General features: G+C 39.3%; 2 protein-coding genes across 2 annotated transcripts; one reads left to right on the top strand and one right to left on the bottom strand.

The window, feature by feature from the left end:
* The first annotated feature begins 2,466 nt into the window (after nt 1–2,466).
* On the top strand, nt 2,467–14,411 carry LOC112045786 (tubulin alpha chain). The gene is made up of 9 exons (XM_024082110.2): nt 2,467–2,602; nt 3,865–4,090; nt 4,892–5,064; nt 5,713–5,841; nt 6,285–6,455; nt 7,131–7,271; nt 7,796–8,011; nt 8,447–8,610; nt 11,946–14,411. The coding sequence occupies exons 1-9, from the start codon at nt 2,600–2,602 to the stop codon at nt 12,076–12,078; spliced, it is 1,356 nt and encodes a 451-aa protein (XP_023937878.2). The 5' UTR covers nt 2,467–2,599; the 3' UTR covers nt 12,079–14,411.
* Nucleotides 14,412–20,255: 5,844 nt separating this feature from the next.
* On the bottom strand, nt 20,256–21,364 carry LOC112045780 (retinol dehydrogenase 11-like). Its single transcript, XM_024082103.2, has one exon. It carries the CDS (start codon nt 21,282–21,284, stop codon nt 20,292–20,294), a length of 993 nt encoding a protein of 330 aa, XP_023937871.2. The 5' UTR covers nt 21,285–21,364; the 3' UTR covers nt 20,256–20,291.
* Nucleotides 21,365–23,665: the final 2,301 nt, after the last annotated feature.

Below are 23,665 nucleotides of genomic sequence, written 5' to 3'. Positions count from 1 at the left end.
GTAAGCTTTCAACCCCTATTTCACCACTTTGGGGGTTGAATTTTAAAAATTCTTTTAGTGTTAGATAGTCCATTTATCGAGGAAGGCTATAGGCTATATTTTATCCCCGTATTCCTAAGGGAACGGGAACCACGCGGGTGAAACCGCGCGGCGTCAGCTAGCAAATAATAAGCGCCGATCGGGAAAAAATTACTCGTTAGTTTTAAATGACTGCTACTTAGCTATAAACTAAGCATTTATCTTGATGAACTTGGCCCTTAAGTCAGGGGTCAGGATGCCATTGTAAAATCTATTGAGTACAATATCCTATTTTGTAATGAACAATGAGGCCGTGTCTCTGTTGTACTGATAAGTATTGAATAGAAGCAGACAATATTTAGCGGAAGTTTTTTTTTTTATATTTTTTTACAAATTATCCCTTGACTACAATTTCACCTGATGGTAAGTGATGATGCAATCTAAGATGGAAGCAGGCTTGTTAGGAGGAGGATGAAATTCCTCACCCCTTTCGGTTTCTACACGATGTCGTGCCGGAACGCTAACCACCAGCCAGACTTGGACCAATTTAGATATAACCTCAATCGTCCCAGCCGGGGATCGAACCCTGAACCTCAGTCTTGTAAATCACCCCGCATACCACTGCGCCACGGAAACTACGAATGTAGGTCCCCCACTAGCCGCTGGATGCTGGCGTATCTAGACCATGGTGTTTGGAAGTCTGCGCAAGAGCCTCAGTCCAACAGTGGATGTCCATCGGTTGTTAATGATGATGATGATTAATTTATTAGTGAAAATGAGTTTTAAATTTAACGATATTCCTTGACTGCGCACTAAACGATAGGGTCTTCGTTTCTGAAGGATATCTACACTAATATTATAAAGCTGAAGAATTTGTTTGTTTGAACGCGCTAATCTCAGGAACTACTGGTCCGACTTATAATAGCCCGAGCATTCTACCACTGAACCACCGATGCCGTTATAGTCGTGATAGCCCAGTGGATATGACCTCTGCCTCCGATTCCGGATGGTGTGGGTTCGAATCCGGTCCGGGGCATACACCTCCAACTTTTCAGTTGTGTGCATTTTAAGAAATTAAATATCACGAGTCTCAATCGGTGAAGAAAAACATTGTGAGGAAACCTGCATACCAGAGAATTTTCTTAATTCTCTGCGTGTGTGTAGTCTGCCAATCCGCATTGGGCCAGCGTGGTGGACTATTGTCCTAATCCCTCTCATTCCGAGAGGAGATTCGAGCTCAGCAGTGAGTCGAATATGGGTTGATGACGATAGATAGCCCATCGAGGAAAGATATAGGTTATAAATTATCCCCGTTTCCTACAGGAACGGGAACCCAGCGGGTGAAACAGCGCGGCGTCAGCTAGTTTAACGATATTCCTTGACCGCGCACTAAACGCTAGGTTCTTCGTTTCTGAAGGACATAGTAAAGATATGGATCGTCCTTTCTGCTTTCAACCGTTTTCTCTACACATTAATTCAAATCAAGAGTGAAATTTCGTCATAAGTGACCTTTTGCTATTATGTGTACATAAATAGATACAGACAGACAGAGCTTGATAAGTATTTATCGCTATTTTCTTAAATTAGGAAAGGTTAATAACTTTTAGATACGCCAAAGATATGATCTACGAAAGATCTTCCATTCTACGGTAGATCAAGGGTGGCGAACGTTACAAGTAGGGTATGCCATGGGGGAGGACCCCATAGTTAGAACTATTACGACACAATGGAGTTTGACGGGTCCCTTTATGGGGTAAAAAGACCCCAAAGTTAGTAGTCGTAAGTTAATTTGCATTTTTCTGTTGATTCTTCTCTTTAGGGATGTATGATTTTCGGTGTGCAATGAATATTGGTTGCACTATTTAAATATTTGTTGTATTATTTGAGTTGTTAACAAAGTTTTTGGTTGGAATACTAAGTTTTATGAAAATCCCTTCGTCTATATCCTCAAGTTTGATCTCAATGAGATAAATTTCTAGCTCCAGCTTAGTCAGCTTTATCTTCCATCAAAAACCACATGAAAATCGGTCAATTTTTTTATTTCAACTAACTCATTTTAATTAAAACAATATTCAAGTTAAATCTATACTAATATTATAAAGCTGAAGAGTTTGTTTGTTTGTTTGATTGAACGCGCTAATATCAGGAACTATTCCGATTAGAAAAATTCTTTCAGTGTTAGATAGCCCATTTATAGAGGAAGGCTATAGGCTATATTTTATCCCCGTATTCCTACGGGAACGGGAACCACGCAGGTGAAACTGCGCGGTGTCAGCTAGTATTTTTATATAAATACTCTTCACACATAATAACGTGAAATAGTTTAATGTTAATACAATTTGTTATAGAACCTACTTTAATGAAACTGGCTGGCATTAGAGAATTTTCAAATTCACAAACATAACTTTCAAAAATGGAATAAAATCCAACAATAGATCCGTACGGCCCATCAGATGGGTGCAGATTCGCAATTTTTTTTCAAAATTTCTGTTTAAACCAAATTTTTGTAAAACTGTTTTAATTTACAAGGCCCTTTTTATTTATTTTTATTACCGCAATATCCAAATTATAAGTATTTATCATGGTAAGTTGTTTTATATGTTAAAAGTGTTGAAATAGTAAAATGTAGGTACGTGATGTTTGTATGTATTCATAGTTGTGATGTGTATCAAAGATCTATAGCGTGCTTAGAGCCTTTTAATCTAGTATCATAATTGACTGGGCAAGACGATGGCACACCTGATGGTAAGTGAAAACTGTGGATCCCCATCTGTGGAATAAGCCAACCAGGCGAAAAGACGAAGGTTTTAAGCCTTTTATGCCTGCATTTGTAGTAGCAAGATAATTTATGCATAGAAATATTTAATTTATTCTGATATCAGTTGGTTTAAGAAAAATATAGAAAGCATTAAAATATCTAAAATACTGTAAGGAATAAGTTCGTACATTTCAGAAAATGTTTCCTTCGATTTAAATGTTTGTTTTAAAAAATAATATTTTTGAGAAAAATCAATGCGTCACTTTCAGTGACATCCTAATTGACACTTGATTTTTTACAATTTTGTTTGACATGAATTTGAAATTAAGAATTATAGGTTTTACGCACAGAGCTCATGTGGGTTCAATATACACGTTGTAGGAAGCCTTCTTTTCATGTCCAGCGAACTGTTACATATTTTACAATGCTTTTTCATTTCATTATTATGCAGTACATATGCTTCCGTAGATAAACATATTATATACACGATGGTTAAACATATAGACGATGATATACGATGTTTTTCAGTTCCGTTCATAGTTAACTACTGCTAACTATAAGCTATAAGCTTCAAGGTTAAGGGTACATACTCTAATAAAACATGTTTAGGTTAGTAAGAGGTACAGACTCGAACGAACGAAATAAGAGAGCTTAGTTTAGTAAGGAGTACAGACTGGAATAAAGGAGGCTTAGGTTAGTAAGGGGTACAAACTCTATTATGAGAGGTTTAGGTTAGTAAGAGGTTCAGACTGGAATAAAGGAGGCTTAGGTTAGTCCATATCCGTTATCTTTAGCTTACATGCGGAGTAGAGGGCATATTGGCTATGTTTAAAATATTTTATTTATATATAGGAACAGGGACAGGTTGCTTAGCCCATCTATAATTGCTTGTGTGACACCTATCCTTGTTTTTAGACACTTGATGGAGATGATCTTTCCCGGCAGAGGAAGTGCATTTCTTATAATTTTATTTTTCTTTTTTTACCATACATGGAAAGTGTGGTCAGTCCGTCAATTATTACTTGTGTGAATGACCCCAAGTTATCGGACTCCTGAAATGTTAAAATGGTTTTGCTCGCTCGCTTCAGAGGGAGTGCATCTCGGTGCACGTGGGGCAAGCAGGCGTGCAGATGGGCGTGGCGTGCTGGCAGCTGTACTGCCTGGAGCACGGCATCAGGCCCGACGGCACGCTGCCCGCTCTCGACACTGACCCCACATCGTCGGACTCCTGCTTCAACACGTTCTTCTCTGAAGCGGATAGAGGGAAGATGGTACCCAGGGTCGTCATGATCGACCTAGAGCCTACAGTTATCGGTAATTATTTTTCTACTGACCCCAATATATCATGACTCTCTGAAGTAGACAGAGTGAATTGTGTGTGCCGAGCAATGCCTCTGGTCGTCATATTCTCCGTCATTCTTAAGACCTGTTTGCAATAGGGAAAATTCCCACCGAAAATTGATATTTTCGTCGAGAAGAGGACGCTCTACGACATGCCATATTCTAATGCTCTGGCCTGTGTTGAGGGGCGGCAGAAGGAGCGGATGGCCACGTGGACTCTGGTAGCCTGTAGTATATGCTTTCCAGCGACGGCGAGTGGAAGAAATACGCACAAATGCTCCGGAAATTAATGATAAGAAAGGAAGAAAAGGAAAAAGAGGAGAAAAAGAAATGGGAAATATTCTAGAGGCAGTTTGCACGATGTAATGCCATGCAGTTCAGTGCTAACCCTGAAGATTAGGTTACCAAAGACAGAGGCCATCATGATCGGCTTGAACCCACAATTTTTACGATTCCCCATTACCCACAGCAATATTTTCTTTTTCAACCATCTTTAAAAGAATGACCCCAATTCATCAGACTTCTCCTTGAATACTTAGTCTCCGAAGGGACGGTAGTGAACCAAGGGAAGATGATGCCGCCGGTAGTAATATAACCTCGAGCCCTATCGTTAATTATTTTACCCCAATTTGTCAGACTATTGATTGAATAGCAAAGCTTTTTAAAAGCAGAAGAGAGGATGGTGGTGCCCCTGAGTCGTCATGGTTGACCTAGAGCTATCGATAATTATTATTTCACCTTTCAACCATTTTCAAGACTTTTTCATTGTTTTAGATGAAGTCCGCTCTGGCGACTACCGGCAGCTCTACCACCCGGAGCAGCTGATCACGGGCAAGGAGGACGCAGCCAACAACTACGCGCGAGGACACTACTCCACCGGGAAGGAAGTGCTGGGGCCGGTCATGGAAAGGGTCAGGAAGTTGGCTGACCAGTGTACTGGACTACAAGTAAGTATAATTACCGATACTTACCCAACCTGTAGGCCTAGCGTGCGTTTAAGGGTTTTATAGGTAGGTAGTTAACAGACCACCCGTTGGGGTGTATTAAATCAAATCGTAATTCATTTCAATTAGGTTTAGTTTACAAGTACTTTTGAAACGAAATCATGTCATGATTTAATAGTGATAATTAAAGTCGTAAACTTGAATTAAAATTACGAGGATTCCAAACGCGCCTTTTTCCAAGAAGACTCGAAACGTATGCAGCCAATGTGTATTTTTTTGTTTACCACCATTTTACAAACTTATCTAGAACTAAAACATAATCATAAACACTATAAGACTTCATAATATATGCATGCGTTTAATAAAAACTTTGAACTTATTGAGAGACATGCTGGCGAAAGTATAAAACTGGAAGAAGGTTCTTTACGCAACGAACCTTCAGTTTCTAGACCCAAACCCGCTTGGCCTGTCAACTTAATGGACTTCTTGTAGGCCCACTATGCGTACCAAGACATATCACCAGACGAGACTAAGACAAATGGCGGCGGAAACGAAAATATCACTCTTTCGTTGCGATGGGGCGTTGCATAGTAGATTACTAAACTATACACATCTAGCTTAAAACATCAATGTAATAATAGATATTTTCAGGGATTCTTCGTGTTTCACTCGTTCGGCGGCGGCACCGGTTCTGGCTTCACGTCGCTGCTGATGGAGAAACTGTCGGACGAGTTTGGCAAGAAGAGCAAATTGGAGTTTGCCATCTATCCTGCGCCGCAAGTGAGATCTGTGATTATAATCATAATCATCAATATCGGCCGATGGGTCCACTGTTGGCCTGAAGGCTCTTAAAGACATTTATGAACACCACCGTCTTGAGACGCAAGCCGGGCTGTATGGAGGAGACTAGTTCTAGTCAGAATCCCCAACTACTACCGCGCCTTTACAGATTTACCGACTCTGGCGACCTATAAGTGAAGGTGTCTCTTCTATTTCAGTAGGCTTGACAAGCGGCTTACAGGGAGCCACTGCAATCTTGCAAAGTTTTGAAAGTGTCTGGAAGTCTTTAAGAGGCCTATGTCCTCTGCAGTGGATGTCCATTGGTTGATAATAAACTTTGCTTTCATCGGGTAAGAAGAACAAGAAAGGACAGCGGATAATTGCTGGCATCCCGAATTACATCTTACCTGCTCTTGCGTCTAAAGCCATCAAATTCTCTCCAGGTCTCCACAGCAGTAGTGGAGCCGTACAACGCGGTGCTGACCACGCACGCCACCATCGGCCACTCGGACTGCGCCTTCATGGTGGACAACGAGGCCATCTACGACATCTGCCGGCGGCGCCTGTCCATCGAGCGGCCCTCGTACGCCAACCTGAACAGGCTCATATCACAAGTGAGAATGCTCTTCATCATTATAATTATTATTGTCTGCATATTTTAGTGGCCAATTCCAGGAGAGGAGGTTTTGAAGCTACGAGTAATATCCACAACACTCCTGTTCGGTGGGCTTTTGGTACGAATATAATTAAGATTTTTTTTACATTTGGATAGAAGATTTTAAAGAGAAATTACCGGAATCGAAGGATCTGACGTGCTCTCCGAGACAAGGGGTAATGCCACCATCAACTCACCTACTTTTAAGATTTACTTGGAAAAAAGAAAAACCAATATTTCACATCCTAGCTCAGAACCCATGACCTCGTGATATTAAGCCAAATTATTTCTGATCATAAAGCAAATTAAAAGTTTTCAATCCCTCTGCAAGAATTTAAATAAAATGACTTTTAAAATCCTTCTTGTAAGGACTTCCAAACAAAACGGTCATTAGTCACAAGCATCTAGCACCTTCCTGTTGATGTCGTCAGCACATCTCAGACTAACACTGCGTAACTCTTCGGTGCGGGATCGCCACTCCAGCGTGTTGAGACCAACAGCAGTGGTCTCCCTTTAGCTGATAATGATAATAATGATGAAGAAATTCCATTCATCATGTAAAAATGGTGATGTCTCAGAATTGACTTATCATACTCATCGTCCATAGCTTAGTATATATTTGCGACAATTGCAGGTGGTGTCGTCGATCACGGCGTCGCTGCGGTTCGATGGCGCGCTGAACGTGGACCTGACGGAGTTCCAGACCAACCTCGTGCCCTACCCGCGGATACACTTCCCGCTGGCGGCCTACGCGCCCGTCGTCTCGGCTGACAAGGTGGTACGAGGAATAATTGTAAATTCTTCTTGTTTTTAAAATATGAGCCTCAATCCACGGTTGAGATGCCAAGATTTTGAGGAAAAGTTTTCGATCCCTACCCCATTGAACAGTAATCCAATGGGCTGGGGAAAGAATCCAACGTAGTGAATACACTTACTTTTGTCTTTAGGACTAGTTGGGGGAAGATAATAACTGTCTAAAAACTATGCCAAATATTCTCTTGCAATAAAAATGCATTTTAAAAACAAGCTGATTTTTAAACACTAGAACTTTTGCCAAGTCGAATGAGCCCAAACTCGATGTGTTTAACTTGTTTCGTGCAGGACTTGCTATGGCTGCCATCTATATAACATAGCTACAACCATCTCATCATCACACCAGTTCCATATTACGTTATTGCAACTCAATGAAAATACGATATATAAATTCAAGACCAATCCAACATCCGCAAGATCACATCACATATACCACATTAGATTATCACATTGGATATTTATTAACATGCATTTTTGGAACTCCAGGCGTACCACGAGGGCATGTCTGTGTCTGAGATCACGGCGGAGTTGTTCGAGCCTCAGAACCAGATGGTGAAGTGCGACCCGCGCGACGGCAAGTACATGGCGTGCTGCCTGCTGTACCGCGGCGACGTCGTGCCCAAGGACGTCAACGCTGCCATCGCCGCTATGAAGGGACGCTCTGGCATCCGCTTCGTGGACTGGTGTCCTACGGGATTCAAGGTTATTATTACGGTTTTTTGCTACTAGTTAATTGATTTGAAGAGGTTTTGGAATTGCAATCCATAGTGGGAAAGCGTTGTTGCTCGACCCATCACTTGGTTTACTGACGTCGTCAAAGATATCGAAGGGAAATGGCTGGACACATCTTTTCTGGGTTGTGGTTTTTAAAATTCCTACAGAAGGCCTTTGTCGAGCTGCAAACGTCTATCGACAGTGTGATGTTTATTCGTTATCATCATTATCAGCCTACTCTAAAAATCTATACTTATAATAAATCTGTAGAGAGGTCAATTCTGTACATGAAATATACTTCCAAAATAACTATTAGAGGCTGTCTTTCCGTCTGTCTGTCTTTCTGTAGGAGTAGGGTGGGGTTTTGGTAGTTTAGGGTTAGGGCTAGGGTAGTAGTAGGGTTTCATAAGTGTTTGTGGTCAGGTGGGCATCAACTACCAGCCGCCGTCGGTGGTGGCGGGCGGCGACCTGGCGCAGGTGAAGCGCGCCGCCTCCATGCTCAGCAACACCACCGCCATCGCCGAGGCGTGGGGCAAGCTCGACCACAAGTTCGACCTCATGTACTCCAAGCGGGCCTTTGTGCACTGGTTAGCCTTTTTTTTTAATATGACCAAAATTACCCATTCCCCTCCAACTAGTCGGGAAATGTATTAGGTGTGAGTACGACAATAGACCAACGGGGCGGGGATCGAACCACCACCACATCGTTGAGCTATTGGGGTTACGTGGTTAGTGACTCTTTACCTCTACTTTAGTATCAATATGGCTTTGCAGTACATTTAGTCACTCATCATGTAATTTGTCCTATTAGGGCGAAAGAGGTCAAATATAGTCCATCCCTCGGCTTATGCAGTCAGTTTAAGTCATGTTTTATTAGTCAACCCTCTTAATGAATCGGAAATGAGGAGATCCGCAGAAGAACCAATGTCACCGACATAGCTCAAAGAGTCGCGAAGCTGAAATGGCAACGGGCGGAGCGCACATAGTTTAAAGAGTCGATGAACGTTGGGGTGCCAAGATGCTGGAATGGCGACCCTGCACTTGAAAGCGCAGTGTTGATCGACCCTCCCACCAGTTGGACTGACGACATCGAGTCGCAGGGATACGCTGGATGCAGTCGACTCAGGAGCGTGATGTTTAGAAGTCCCTACAAAAGGCCTATGAACTGCAGTGGACGTCCATCGTTTGATGAATGATAAAGAACCTTTTTAGGAGTTAATTTAGAAATTATAAGACCCTAAATTGACCCGAGTTGTGGATCGAACTCAGGACCTCTGTTACGAACCACAACACTATCAACTACGACAGAGAAAAAAAAACGTCGCTAATTATTGCTATACCAAGCCAAAACGTAACGTAACTTTTCCACGTAGAAACCAATCTTGTTGGTTGAATAGACCTCTTTCAAAATGTGCTCGCATCTTGATTTGCGTCATTGACGTCAGTCGAGCGCCTGGTCATAAAAAAAAATTAACATATTAGTGTTACCCTGGCCTTGGCATTCGCACGCAGTATACATATTATTACGTATACAATTCCATTAGGTACAAATTAATTTATTTGGAATTAGGCTAAAAATATGCATAAAATTATAATTTAGATAGTATCACACTAATTATTAAGACAAGAAAATTGATGTGTATATTATGTTTGTGGTTGGTGTGTGTTTGTTACTCCTACATACGCAGTGGCGTGCATAGACGTTGCGTAGGTTTTTAACTAAGGGCTCCCGCACACGAGCCACCGGCCACAACCACAAAACGCCGCTACCGGCATATTTCCTGTAGTTTACATAATTTTAGGTGAACTCGCCGCACACGGTTGACGCCGGTGGCTGCCACACATTACAAGCGTCGCTGCTCGCTTCTTGTGGCCTGCACCGGCCACAAAGCGCCGCAACACGCCACTCGCGCGATTATGATACTGCATGTATTGGTTAAAAAAGTTGCAGCCACCGACTATAAGTGTCGACCACCGGCCACAAGTGGCTGTCGCGCGCTTCAGCTATTTTTGTGGCCCCTTCTTGCTTTTTGTAGCGGCGTTTGTGGCTGTCGCGTGTCACACCCTTACATGCAGTATCATAAACGCGCGAGCAGCGTGTTGCGGCGTTTTGTGTCGGCGTTTAGTGGCCACAAGCAGCGACGATTGTAGCGTGTGGCGGCCACCGGCGTTGTATAAAATGGGATAGTCTTTCTCTAATGCAAAATTCGAAACGAGTCTTTGAGGTAAGCAGGGCATTCACGCGACTAGGGCGGTTATTCACCGCAACGCGACATGCGACTGGTTCATACGTGACCATAATCGCTAACTATCTTGGACTGACACTTAGACTTTACTTTATATCTCGGGAAAATCCATACCATAAATTCTGCGCGATCCATTTTATCGGAATTTTTGGTAAACACAATTAATTCTACGCGTACGGTGGTGCTTGGAAGTTCCAGGCGCTCGTTAGTAAATAATTAAAACCTCTATTAATTAATATTAAAAAATATCATAAATCACCCGGGCCTTGAAAATTGCCTACTGGTTTTTGCGAAAATGTTTTAATGTTCAACTTTAAAGTTATTCAATCGTCATATCTAGTTACTGGTTTATTTCCCAAGGTAGTCCGGTGCCTACATAACTTATGAAGAGTTAATAAAAATAACAAAAAAATTACAATTTACTGTTGAGTATTTGGCGGTTTATTTTTTTTCAATGCCATAACAGTTGACTATAATAAATGCGCGCCTCATTAGGTGAGCGTCAGACTTAAACTTATCCTTAGACTTAAACTAAGACTTAAAAATATTATTATTTTGTCTGTCAGGGCACGTGTCTGGCTCGCTAAATGTCAGTATATATAACGGACCTTCTAGGTGGTCTCAGAGACACGGGGTGTAACACCACCAACTTCCTAATTGAAAGCTGAGAATACTTACAGAGGGCCTATGAAAACATTGAAAACTCCCACTAGGCACTCTGATTTCAGAAGACAGAAAAGCTCTGTAGGTATTCCATGACCCCGGACCCAGGATTCGAACCCATGACCATGTGATCAGAAGCCACATTGGCTAACCACTGAACCAACGAGGCAGCTTAGGCTTAAATGTTTAATTATAATTCCATGATGATTACGTTTTTTTTATTCTTTAAAAGTTAGCACTTGACTACAATCTTACCAGATGGTAAGTGATGATGCAATCTAAGATGGAAGCGAGCTAACTTGTTATAAAGAAGATGAAAGTCCACACGTTTCTACACATGTTACCGGCACGCTAAATATTTGGCGATTTGTCTTTGCCGGTTGGGTGGTAACTAGCCACAGCCGAAACTTTCCACCGGCCAGAATTGGACCAATTAAGAAAAATTCAATCGGCTCAACCAAAAAACAATCGGATTGTATCCTGGACCTCCGTCTTTTAAGTCCAACGCGCATACCATTGCGCCACAGAGGCCTTCAAAAAGGGAAAAATATTGAGAAAGGGAAGTCACTGGATCTCGGAGTTTAGGGAGGCATGATTCCACTGTTAAATATACTGAGTATTTTTAATTAATATTTGTAATCCTGTGATGATTACCTATGGTTCCGAGACTTGGCGCTAACTGTGAGCCACACAGCGGGCGATGGAACAAGCTATGTTAGGAGCATCTCTGCGTGATCGAATCAGAAATGAGGAGATCCGCAGAAGAAGTTGAAGGGGTAATGGGCAGGGCACATAGTTCGAAGAGCCGATGGACAAAAGAGCTGGAATGGCGACCCCGCACTAGAAAGCGCAGTGTTGGTCGACCCTTCACCAGGTGGACTGACAACATCAAGCTAGTCGCAGGGATTCGCTGGATGCAGGTGGCTCAGTATCGTGATGTTTGGAAATCCCTACAAAAGGCTTATGTCCTGATATGATGATGATGATTATTTGTAATCCTTATTTTCCCGCAGGTATGTGGGCGAGGGGATGGAAGAAGGCGAGTTTACAGAGGCGCGGGAAGACCTTGCAGCCCTGGAGAGAGACTACGACGAAGTGGCCATAGAGACGTCGGAGATGCCCCAGGGCTGCGACGATGAGCTGTGATGTGCTTTCACAACTACCCGCCGTTTGAGAGACATCGCATCATGTGCTTACATTGTCATTTCATCATCGCTCTCTTTTGTAGGTATCTTTCGTCGCTAGTCTTTCGTCGCTGTCTTTCGTCGATAGTATTTCGTCGATAGTCTTTCGTCGCTAGTCTTTAGAAATTTTCGACGATATTGTTTTGGAACTTGTTTCATATTCGTCATCACTAATCCAGTGTACAAGACTGGTAACGATTACTATACAACCTCGGTGGCCTGCGCAAAACTTTTGGCAAAGCAATGGCAAATAATCAGATAAAAGACCTGATACAGTATATATACCAATGTTATGCTAATTATTAAATAACTTAACTAGTTCGAAAAATGGCACAAGGTAAACATACATAAGAAGTAAACAACTTGTACTACTTCCTATTAGATTGATTTCAAAAAACAGTTATTTGTTTTCGAAGACTAAAATTAAGTTTTGTATGAATTTAAGGAAACCCTCAAAACCAATTCACCTCGGTTTTCAAAAAATAATTTCATACAATGTCAATGTGTATTTGTGTTCCCTTGACTTCATTTGTGTTAACTCAATGTTAACCTACAATTTTTTATTACTACTGATACAAAATAATACGTACTTAAATAAATATCCGTTTATATCACGTATTTTTATGCAATTCACCGATGTTAATTTATGATTACCTGATATCAGCAAAATCAGAACTGGCCGGCCTTTGGGTAAAGGTAAAATGTTATCTTCGCCCTTTATCTAAATAACCGCAGTAGAAACATATTTAAAGTCAGCAGATTCTATACATGTAATCCTAATGTCATAGTAAAGTTTAATACTTTTGAGCTAGAAGAGACTTCATCCACCAAGCCTCAATTACTACGGTGGTAGTAACTTGCCATTAGCGTTGTGTGCAGTCCATTGAAGGTTTATGCCAGGAGTGTCTAGCAGTAGTCGTTGCCAGACTCGCAATGGTGTTTGAGCGGCTGTGGAGCGTCGCGGCCGAAGTGGACGCACCAAAACCGCGGCCGCATGTTTATAATGTTAATTATTGCAGATTTGCGAAAATTGTTAAAGGTTCGAAAATGTCCGCAGAGGTCGGACGATGCTCGACTTGCCAACTTTAGGTCCCAACACTTAGGGTGCGCTTAAAATAAGTGAAGATACCTCATACATCATCATTACTATGGTAGGTACCTTGTCCAGTTATAGGGTTATTATGTAATTCGGTGTAACATTCAAACAATCACTCACTACATCGTTTTTCATCGTACCTATTTTGGGTTTTGCAATCATCTAGCATTGTGTTGAAATGACATAATTATCGTCTTTTGACTTAAAGTAAAATTAGTATAGTCGTGGTAATAGCCGATAGTAATATTATTTTAATGAAAAACTAGTAGGTATTTTCGTAATTCTATTGAAGTAATCATGTTAGATGATCGTAGAAACTAAAAATCATTTGTAACAAACGATTTGATGTGAAATGGTCCAGTTAAGGTTATTTCGTTGAAATAACTATTTTATATGATCACTAAAACGAAAAACGATGCAGTGACTCATTAATTGAATGGTACACCGAAATACATAATAGACCCGTGACACTTTTTTGTCGTCAGTACCAAGATGTGCCAATGCTATCTTGGGTTCCCAAAGTCCATCGGTTCTCTATTTAACCCAATGTGATGGTGTTGAATTGTTATCTTTCAATTATTTTATTCTATTAAAACGTATTTGTATCGCGCGAAACTCCCACAGCTCCTATTGACGAATACTCTACACCACTGTTATTATTCAAACAGTAGGTTTCCAGTAGATAACAAAACGTAAGCTTATAAAACGAATTATATTTTTAGTAATTTTTTAGTCTTGATGTATGTTCAACATAACTTTCTTCTCTCGTATCTCGTATGAGATACAAGATTGATTGAAAGTATTCGAATTCTTTGCTGCATTCTTTCTTTTTCGCATATACAAACAAATCATAAAGTTCATGTATCGATAGTTCGTTCGCACGATTACGTTTTATTATTAATAGAACAAAACCACCGGGAAGTGTCTCCCTCCCTCTATTGTATACATTTTGTAGCATTTTTGCGGTGTATAGCGTACGGCGGTAATATTGTAAGTGTAATTGTTTTGTCCGCGTCAATAAAAAAGTTATTCGTCTTAAACAGTGTTTAATCGTCTTGTTTAATAAACATTTACAGATTTTTCAAGTTGTTTTATTACAGCATGTTGAGTATCACATGATTAGGGCACTAAGTATAGGTATAAAAACTGTTTTATCTTCGGGATTCTTCTCCGGAGTTGACAAGTTGGTTTATTTCCCGTTTTCCTTTTTTTTTTTTTTTTTTTTTTCTGTCTGAGTAGGTGCCGATAGCTCCCTGCGGAACCACTACGGCGTCACCGGGGGGGTTGGGCGAGCGCAGAAGCATCGCCTGATGCCGCTGAAGCCAACGTCCATACCATGTTGAATACACCGGTTCTCGTCCCGTTTTCCGTGCGCCGCCGTCCCTGAGGACTACTAGAAGGGACCACTGGGAGTAAACTGAGAAGTTGGCGTATTAAGGTCCGTTTTTATCTAAAGACATTTAGCGTGCCAGACACGTGCCGTGGCAGACAAAATAATATTCTTCTATAGTGAATAACGTATTTATATTTATCGTAACACGGCCGCGCAGACGTTGACAGGCAGGGCTGCGGCCGCCCAGTATTCGCGGAAAGAATATTTTGTCTGTGGAGCCTTTTTCTTGAAACCTGAACTAAAATTGACAGTACAATGACAAATGACAATGAGTGCCATTAAGACATTAGTGCTGCGTCTGGGGGACTTCTTTCATGAAAAGGACTTAATTAAAAAATAATTGTCTCTTAGCTACCTGTTGGACAGTGTGAATAGACCATAGATTTAAGAGTCGGTACAAGTGAATAGACGGTGTCTGTGGGTGTCTGCCACGCTACTTGCCTGTAACGCACTGTGTCTGTAGATATAAACGGACTTTTACTCGTACGTTGGAAGACACGATAAGCCTGCCTCTGCCGTTATCATGTGATAGTGGGCTATTCAAAATGAAGTACTATGTGATGGTGTGACAGTGATTATATTAAACTAGCGGACGCCCGAGACTTCGTCCGCGTGAAATTCGATATATCTTTCGACCCCTATTTCTATTTTATTTTTGCAAGTTTTATAAAGAAATGAATGACTTTCCATACAAAGTTCTACCCCTACTTCATCCCTTTTTGATTTTATTTTCGCGACAAAAAGTATCCCATATCCTTCTACAGCGGGTATATTTGATAGCGGACCCGGTCAAGTTTCGTTTTACTTATGTGCACTTCTTACCTACCCCTACCCACCCTATACCTACCCTATCCTACCCCTATTTAAAGTTGTTACTAACCAGCTGTTTTTTACGGTTTGCATAATTAATAGTGATACAACTTAACAGACACAATGTCATACAAATTACGTGGTACAATATCTCGTTCTGATGCTCAGAAATTTTTATTTCCTGGTAACTCAGTTAGCTACCAGAATCAAGAATTTTCGTAAATAAAAAAGTTGATCGTCTCATCGAGATGAAGCTACTCACAAAAACAAAATTAACTTGATAGTAATCAGTTGTAAAAAATGTTCTACAGATCCCAGACTACTACACTTTTTCGTGTTTCCGTGCGTCCTATTCACTCGGTTTATTTTCATGTGAATAACAAAGTCATTTTGTCGACAAGAATTTTAATTGGTCTGATAAACTTCTTGCATCATCTTGTCTTTTAGGGACAGCTATATCCATTGTACCGAATCGTAAATCTATGGTTATATCCGTCCCACAATTATTTTGATCATACTGACCTCGCTTTACTACAGTTTCCGCATTCAGATTTCTCCATTTCATGCAGTAACCTCTCTCGGGTTTAGTTTAACTACTTTCACAGATTCGTCCCACACTATCTTCGCCAAATCTTCATTATAAACTTTTGAAGAGGCCTCATAAAGCTTACAATTGTAAAACATCTCACCATTTACAGTTTCAGCATTCAAATCCAAGGCCACGTAAATGGTAGTTTGTGCCCCTTGCCAAGGAGTCCTTGCAAATACACGCGCGACTATTGTGTATGTATTTGTCGCCACTTTAAGAATTACATTACTTGGCTTAACCATATACGTTGCTACAATTCCCGGATCAGCGTTGTTGACCACAACGTGGGATCCTATCAATCTTTTTGCCAGTTCTCGAGTGAAAATTGCCATGCATAGTTTACTATTCGCGTATATTTGGAATGATGTCCAATGATTTATATCATTTATCTTTTCAAAATCAATCTTACCGATAAAGTGTGCTTGAGACGTTACATTAACTATCCGAGATTTCATAGTTGCTTGACCAGTTTTCTTTAGAACAGGTAGAAGTAATAATGTTAGTAGAAAGTGCCCGAAATAATTCTGCATTGTAGAACTTAACTCATCTTTGGTAATGTATTCTTTATGGAAAATAACTCCTGCGTTATTGACCAGTATATCTAATCTTTTTTCTATATTAATTATTTCATTTGCAAACTTTCTGGCCGATGCAAAAGATGACAGATCTAACAGTTTGAATACAACTTCTTTGTTTCTCGTCTTTCTCATAATATATTCTCGAGAGTTTACACCCTCTTGTTCGAATGGGCAAGCGATTATAACTCGAGCGCCACGTTCTGCGAAATCTTTAGCAATTTGTAATCCCATACCTGTGGTTCCTCCAGTTATCAACGCAGTCTTTCGATCCAGTCTTCTTTTTGATCGACACATCGCATATGAACACTTCAAGTAAACTGCCGATAGGATTACCGCAAGCAATATTAAGTACATATACAACATTTGCACTCTATCCACAAACAATGCTTCTAAATTTAAACTCAGATAAAATCCTTTTAAAGTGTGATTATGAAATTAGACTACCAAAATTAAAAACAAACAAGTTTGTGTCATGTGAACTAAATTATGCTTGTGTTTTACATGAAAATCATTGTCTGATTTAACGCTTATCAGCCCAGTTTTAAGAATCATAATTATTTTTATCATATCTTAAGATAGTAATTGTTTTTGCAGTATGCACAATGCACATTAGAGTGCAGAATATTTTTACCCGAATGCGTCAGAAGGAGAGTTATGTTTTTCAAGCGTATGTATGTAATATGTAGGTATATATTTATTAGTCATACCGTACAACCTAAACTGCTAGCTAGACAATTTTTGTTGTTGAGTTCATTAGAAATAAGTGGCATAGGAAAATGAAAAAGGGGAAGGTATGTGTTTTAGTAGGACTAGGTATTTATTTAGTCCGTGATAGCCCAGTGGACCTCTGCCTCCGTTTCCAGGAGATGTGGGTTCGTATTCAGTCCGGGACATGCACCTCCAACTTTTCAGTTGTGTGCATTTTAAGAAATTAAATATCACGTGTCTCAAACGGTGAAGGAAAACATCGTGAGGAAACCTGCATACCAGAGAATTTTCTTAATTCTCTGCGTGTGTGTAGTCTGACAATCCGCATTGGGCCAGCGTGGTGGACTATTGGCTTAACCCCTCTAATTCTGAGAGGAGACTCGAGCTCAGTAGTGAGCCGAATATGGGTTGATAACGACCCCTAGCTTACCCTACCTCTACCCTCACCCTACCCTACCCCTGAATTCATCACAAAAAATGTGATAAATGAAGAACCACTTGACCGATTTTGTGCAAACTTCACATACACACACATCTACTAAATAGTGCAAACAAAGCCATGTTTCCTAAACATTTGGTTTGGGTAGGTGAGCCCGTTCTTTAGTTATAAAAACCTCCTCCTTTTTTCAAGTCGGTTAAAAATTACAACGAAAAGTGGCATTGATTTATTTACACATAGATTAATTGATAGTTGTTCAATTATAAAAGTAATAATTAATAGAGTTATTTAATTTGACAGCGTAATTAAGCATAATTGTTGGTTAATATAAAAAAAAACTTTGATTTTGACTTTGAAAGTGGTCTAAAGGCAGACGAAGTCGCGGGCGACGCTAGTATATATGTATATAAAAGAAAATCGTCTTGTATTGTCTTGTAAATAGTGTAACTACAATATAACTCAAGAAAGGCTGGACAGCTTTGGATGAAAATTGATCGAGAGGTAGCTTACAACCAGGAGACGGACATAGGATTACTTAGGATAGGGGTAGGGTAGGCATAGGTTAGGGGTAGGTTAGGGGTATGGTGAAGTCGCAGGCGTCCGCTAGTTTTCAAATAAAATTGGAAGTGTCCGTTTGTAATTTTGACTTAACAGCTTTTCACTAAATCTATACTAATATTATAAAGCTGAAGAGTTTGTTTGTTTGTTTGATTGATTGAACGCGCTAATCTCAGGAACTACTGTCCGATTTGATAAATTCTTTCAGAGTTGGATAGCCCATTTATCGAGGAAGGCTATAGGCCATATATTATCCCCGAATTCCTACGGGAACGGGAACCACGCGGGTCAAACCGCGCGGCGTCAGCTACTTCTCAATAAATACGATAATAATAGCACATTTTTTTTAATCTTTGTCTGTCTGTTTGTTTCGGTTTATTTCAGACATCTGAAACACTGATTTTAAAAATCAAATTTTAGAAATTCTGTTTGTAATTCTAAAATATCTATGTAGACTTCCTTTTGAACGCACAAACATTTTTCCAGTTTTGGAAATCGAAAGCTGTTTTAGCGAGTTGAAATAGTCGTTTATGTAAATTCTAAAAACGTTCTAATTCAAAACAATATTTAATTATGGAAATATTTTTAATAAATAAAATTTAACTACAAACTAGTAACCGGTTGATATAAATTCCATTAATTGCGAGATTTAGTAAAAATAGTGTAATATTATACAATAGGTAGGCAAAATAGTGATTCAGAAAACACCACAATTAACTATTTATATACCGCATTTTCTTCAGTAACAAGAGGTAAAATAGTTTTTAAGTGATTGCACTACCTATCTTTACTAATATTATAAAGCTGTAGAGTTTGTTTGTTTGGTGGAACGCGCTAATCTCAGGAATTGGTCCGATTTGAAAAATTCTTTCAGATAGCTAGATATCGAGGAAGGACATATATTATCTTTCAGATAGCTAGATATCGAGGAAGGACATATATTATCTTTCAGATAGATAGATATCGAGGAAGGACATATATCATCCCCATATTCCTACGAGAATTAAAACCACGCGGGTGAAACCACGCGGCGTTAGCTAGTGTAATTATATAATAGCATCCATTGCATCACACCACTTAAAATGTCGTTTATGATTAATACAAGCAGTTATAACATTATTACCATCATTTTAATTTATATTATGTAGGTACCTACCTGACCCGGTGAACTTAGCACCTTGCACATCTAAAACGAAGTATCTTTACAAATGTATTATTAATAACGATTACTTGTTATTATTAAACTTATTTGGATTAAGTTTGACTAATTTAATAATAATTACTTTTTTTTTAATTTATTTTTTAAAAGTGTTGATGAAAATTTTAAAAACATACACATAATATTATGTGAAGTTTAAAAAGAAAAAAATACCAATTTTACAACACTATTTAGATGTTATCATAATTAGTAGTTTTCATCAACATTGTTATGAAATAAATTATTCTGTATGCATACATTGTAAGTCAATGTCTATGTATTACACAATAACATTAATCTGTGAATAAAAACTCAATTACCTTAATTGTTAGAAAAAGCATATCTATAGCTAATTGTCTATAATTATGCTTTCACAAAAAATGTAAAATCGATCGTGTAAGTGTAATAATAAGATTTATTATACCTATTTACCGCTGAGATTACCTTGATGAAATTCAGCATAAATTAGTTAATTTTAAGAAGATGATGAGATGATTTGTCGTCTACTAGAATTTCCCGTACCAACCAATAATCTTCCACTAAAAGTCTCACTAACGTTTGTGTGTTCTGTTATCTCATACGCAACATACAGCTTCATATGTTATATATATGAATACTTAAAATATATTTAAATATTCACCCATACACTGGAGAACACCCATGTACCCACCCACTCGAATCCACAGCCTTCGATAGTGCAGGCAGGGTCACTGTTAACTACACGACTCCGCCATCAACTTTAATATTTAACATGAACTTAAATGCATCACTAAAAGCAAACTTAAAGTTTTAATTACAACGTCAATCTAATATATTAAACACTGATTAAGTTCCTCATCACTTAATCCAACAAGTCTCACAGATTCTTCCCAAAGTTGCTTTGCTGTTTTGTCGTCACAACTAACTTTTCTAGCTACAGACAGGTTGCAGTTCCTGAAGTACTTTCCGCTAACCGCACCAGCCTTCTTGTCTAAAGCCACGTGCAGTGCAGTCTGGGCGCCTTCCCATGGGGTTTTAGAAAGTACAAATAACGCCAACCTTATAATACCACCAAAAAAACGACCCACACTGTAAAATATACCAGTTCCAACAAAACCCGGGTCAACACTATTTACCACAACGTTGGGTTCCCTCAACTTTTTTGTTAACTCGTAGGAAAACGACAACAAACACAGTTTGCTGTTCGCGTAAAAAAATAGCGGATACCAAAACTTTATATCGTTCAAACGAGCGAAATTAATGAACCCGAACCAGTGGAAGCTCGACGAGGTGTTGACGATTCTGGCCGGATCCGAGTTTGTACCACTCTTCTTCAATAGAGGTAACAACAGAATCGTCAGGAGGAACTGTCCGAAATAATTCACTTGCATTATTACACTCATCCCATCCTTCGTAATAAATTCTTCGACAGTGCCAATTCCTGCATTGTTCATTAATAAGTCCAATCTCTCTTCAGTCGCGTAGATATCTTTTACAAACTGTCTTATCGAAGCAATCGAAGATAGGTCTAGCAGTTTGAACACCACTCGTTCATTTTCTGTATCTTGTATTATGTTTTTCTTCGCAGTTTCTCCTTCATCGACGAATGGACACGCAATTATGGTGCGTGCGCCTCGGTCCGCCAAATCCTTTGCAATTTCATATCCCATTCCTAAAGTTCCACCAGTGACAATGACCGTCTTCCCATCTAATCTTTTTTTCGAAAGACATATTGCGTTCGTTGATTTTTGGTATAAACCTATCACTAACGCGACTATGATATAAAATATTGCTATATAAATAATAATTATCATAGCCATAACGACGTGTGTAGAGAACGCGGACCAAATAGAACCTATTATTTTGTTTGCTCGTTAACTTATAAACTTCTGAAAGGTACGCGTCGTGTTTTATATGTTGATTTTAACATCAAGGATTTTTATTATAGTACATTTACCATTTTGCCCTATCTTGACTCTCGTATTTATGCGTATTAATTTTTTTATAAGAGATAAAGACTTATATATATCTAGAGTTAGGCTTAGAACGGTCTCGCAGTAGGTGTAACAATGAATATTGATTGAACGCCTAGCTTAGAAAATTTTCTATTCACCTTACAGATGCCTCTGTCGTAAGTATCAAAAAAACAAGCCACGGAAGGGTGTTCCAGACCTTCGCCATGCGTTAAGAGATGACGCCAAACAATATGATTAAGTTTTATTTTATAATAATATATTTTATTATAAATTTGATACATTTATAACTATATTTATAATTCGACATTGATTCAACTGGCCGAAACAATTTGTTCAAGTTAGGCGAGGTCACATATTTTAAAATATAACGTGTAAAATTAAACTAATCCAGCCCAGCCTATGTATTAGGTAATTTCACAGAATATATAATGGTAATTCGAAAAATATAGATTTTCTACTATGACAATTTTAGTTCAGACAGTCAGTGAGACGGATAATTGGGAATTAACTTGCTTATTTGCTTACAATAGCTACAGAGCTCTTAGAGTAAGATCCCAGAGCGATCTGACATAACTTATTTTCAAATAGATAAAACCTTAGGTTCTCAGTAGTGTCTCATGCGCTTTGAATACCTGTGAGTTTATGGAGCTCGCCGTGGCGCACCTAGCCAGGTAGTAGGTGAGACAGGTAACTAAAAATAAGAGTAACTTAACTTAAATTTTTATGGCTGATTTTTGTATATGTTTTATAGAATATTATTCTAAAGTAGCATCGTAAGTGTCAGACTTTTCATGGACCAAAACTTTGGTCAGACGCTTTAAAGTTAACAAAAAAAATAAATCAACTTTATTTATTTTTACATGTCTGACTTTTGAACATGTTATTAAGGTAACTGTTATTTATATTAATTATTTACTGTAAGTTATATTTCATTGGTCAGACAAATTTTAATCACCCAACAACCCCTACAACATAAAAATTATTGTTTTATTATTATAAAAGTTGTTGTACTATTATAAAAGAGTATTTCATTCAAATAGGTACAAACATGTACAAACATAAACTACGTATTTTTCATCAGAAAACCTGGCAGTCAATGTGCTCACCGTAAAAGTCAAAGTCAAAGTCAAGTTTTACGGTGAGCACATTGATTCCTCAAAAAATTAACTAAGAGCCTGCAATTGCCAGACATACCTTATGAAGGTCACGTTGTGCTTCTACCATAGGTACCATTATAGCTTGGCAACTTTGTAACAGACCTGATGGACCGCGTGGGCCGGGGGGCGTGTAGCGATGAATGAAAAACACACGACTGATTCACCTCACTTCCCCGCACGCACAATTTCACACTCGCGCACTCATTCCCTCCGTCGCCCGCATATCATGGGACACTCCCATCAACCAATTTGCCAGACTATAGTAGTACTGTAACCAATAATGGAATTTATCCATGGTGGCTTTAGAAGGTAGAAAGTTTCAAAAGTCCAGATCCTCAACCCTCCAAATGTAAAGCGTATATTTTTTAAAACATCATTAGCATAATATATGAAATCATGTATGCAGTTGTCATTCACTAAGCTTCGCATCATCATCATCATCATATCAGCCGATGTCCACTGCAGGACATAGGCCTTTTGTAGACTTCCAAAAATCACGATCTTGAGCCACCTGCATCTAAGAAATCCTTGCGACTCGCTCGATGTCGTCAGTCCGGGAGTGTAGTGCGGGGTCGCCAATTCAACACCTTGGGACACCAACGTCCATCAGCTCTTCGAACTATAAATTGTTGTACGTCTGAAATGACCGAATGCATAATTATGAGTATACTGTGGGTATTCTCAACTCATAAATAAATAAAAAATATATGTTCTGCCCACTGCTACTTCAGCTTTGCGACTTGTTGAGCTTTGTCACTTTGATTCTTCTACGAATCTCCTCATTTTTGAATCGATCTCACAGAGATACTCCGACCGTGTGTGAATTTACAAGGTGGAGGTCCTGGGTTCGATCCTCGGCAGCGCCGATTGAAGTTTTCTTAGTTGGCCCAGGTCTGACTGGACTGACCCTACCGGCAAAGACGTACCGCTAAGCTATTTAGTGTTCCGGTACGATGACGTGTACAATTACTACTGACAGGTCACGTGATCCGATCATCGATCGGATCTGTCATTTCCATATATTTTTTTAGAGTTTTCGAAGCGTTAGCGTTTGTAGAAAGAGAATCT

Source organism: Bicyclus anynana, chromosome 7 (genome assembly GCF_947172395.1).
Source record: "Bicyclus anynana chromosome 7, ilBicAnyn1.1, whole genome shotgun sequence".
NCBI classification, from domain to species: domain Eukaryota; kingdom Metazoa; phylum Arthropoda; class Insecta; order Lepidoptera; family Nymphalidae; genus Bicyclus; species Bicyclus anynana.
The sequence above is the reverse complement of the archived record's forward strand: the minus strand, read 5'-3'. Positions and strand labels throughout refer to the sequence as shown.

Bases quoted from the DNA above. Each gene is read 5' to 3' on its own strand.
- LOC112045786 (XM_024082110.2), top strand. The intron at 5,065-5,712 runs GTAAGTATAATT...AGATATTTTCAG, and splicing joins ACCAGTGTACTGGACTACAA to GGATTCTTCGTGTTTCACTC. The intron at 7,272-7,795 runs GTGGTACGAGGA...TTGGAACTCCAG, and splicing joins CCGTCGTCTCGGCTGACAAG to GCGTACCACGAGGGCATGTC.
- LOC112045780 (XM_024082103.2), bottom strand. From the start codon at position 21,284: ATGGCTATGATAATTATTATTTATATAGCAATATTTTATATCATAGTC.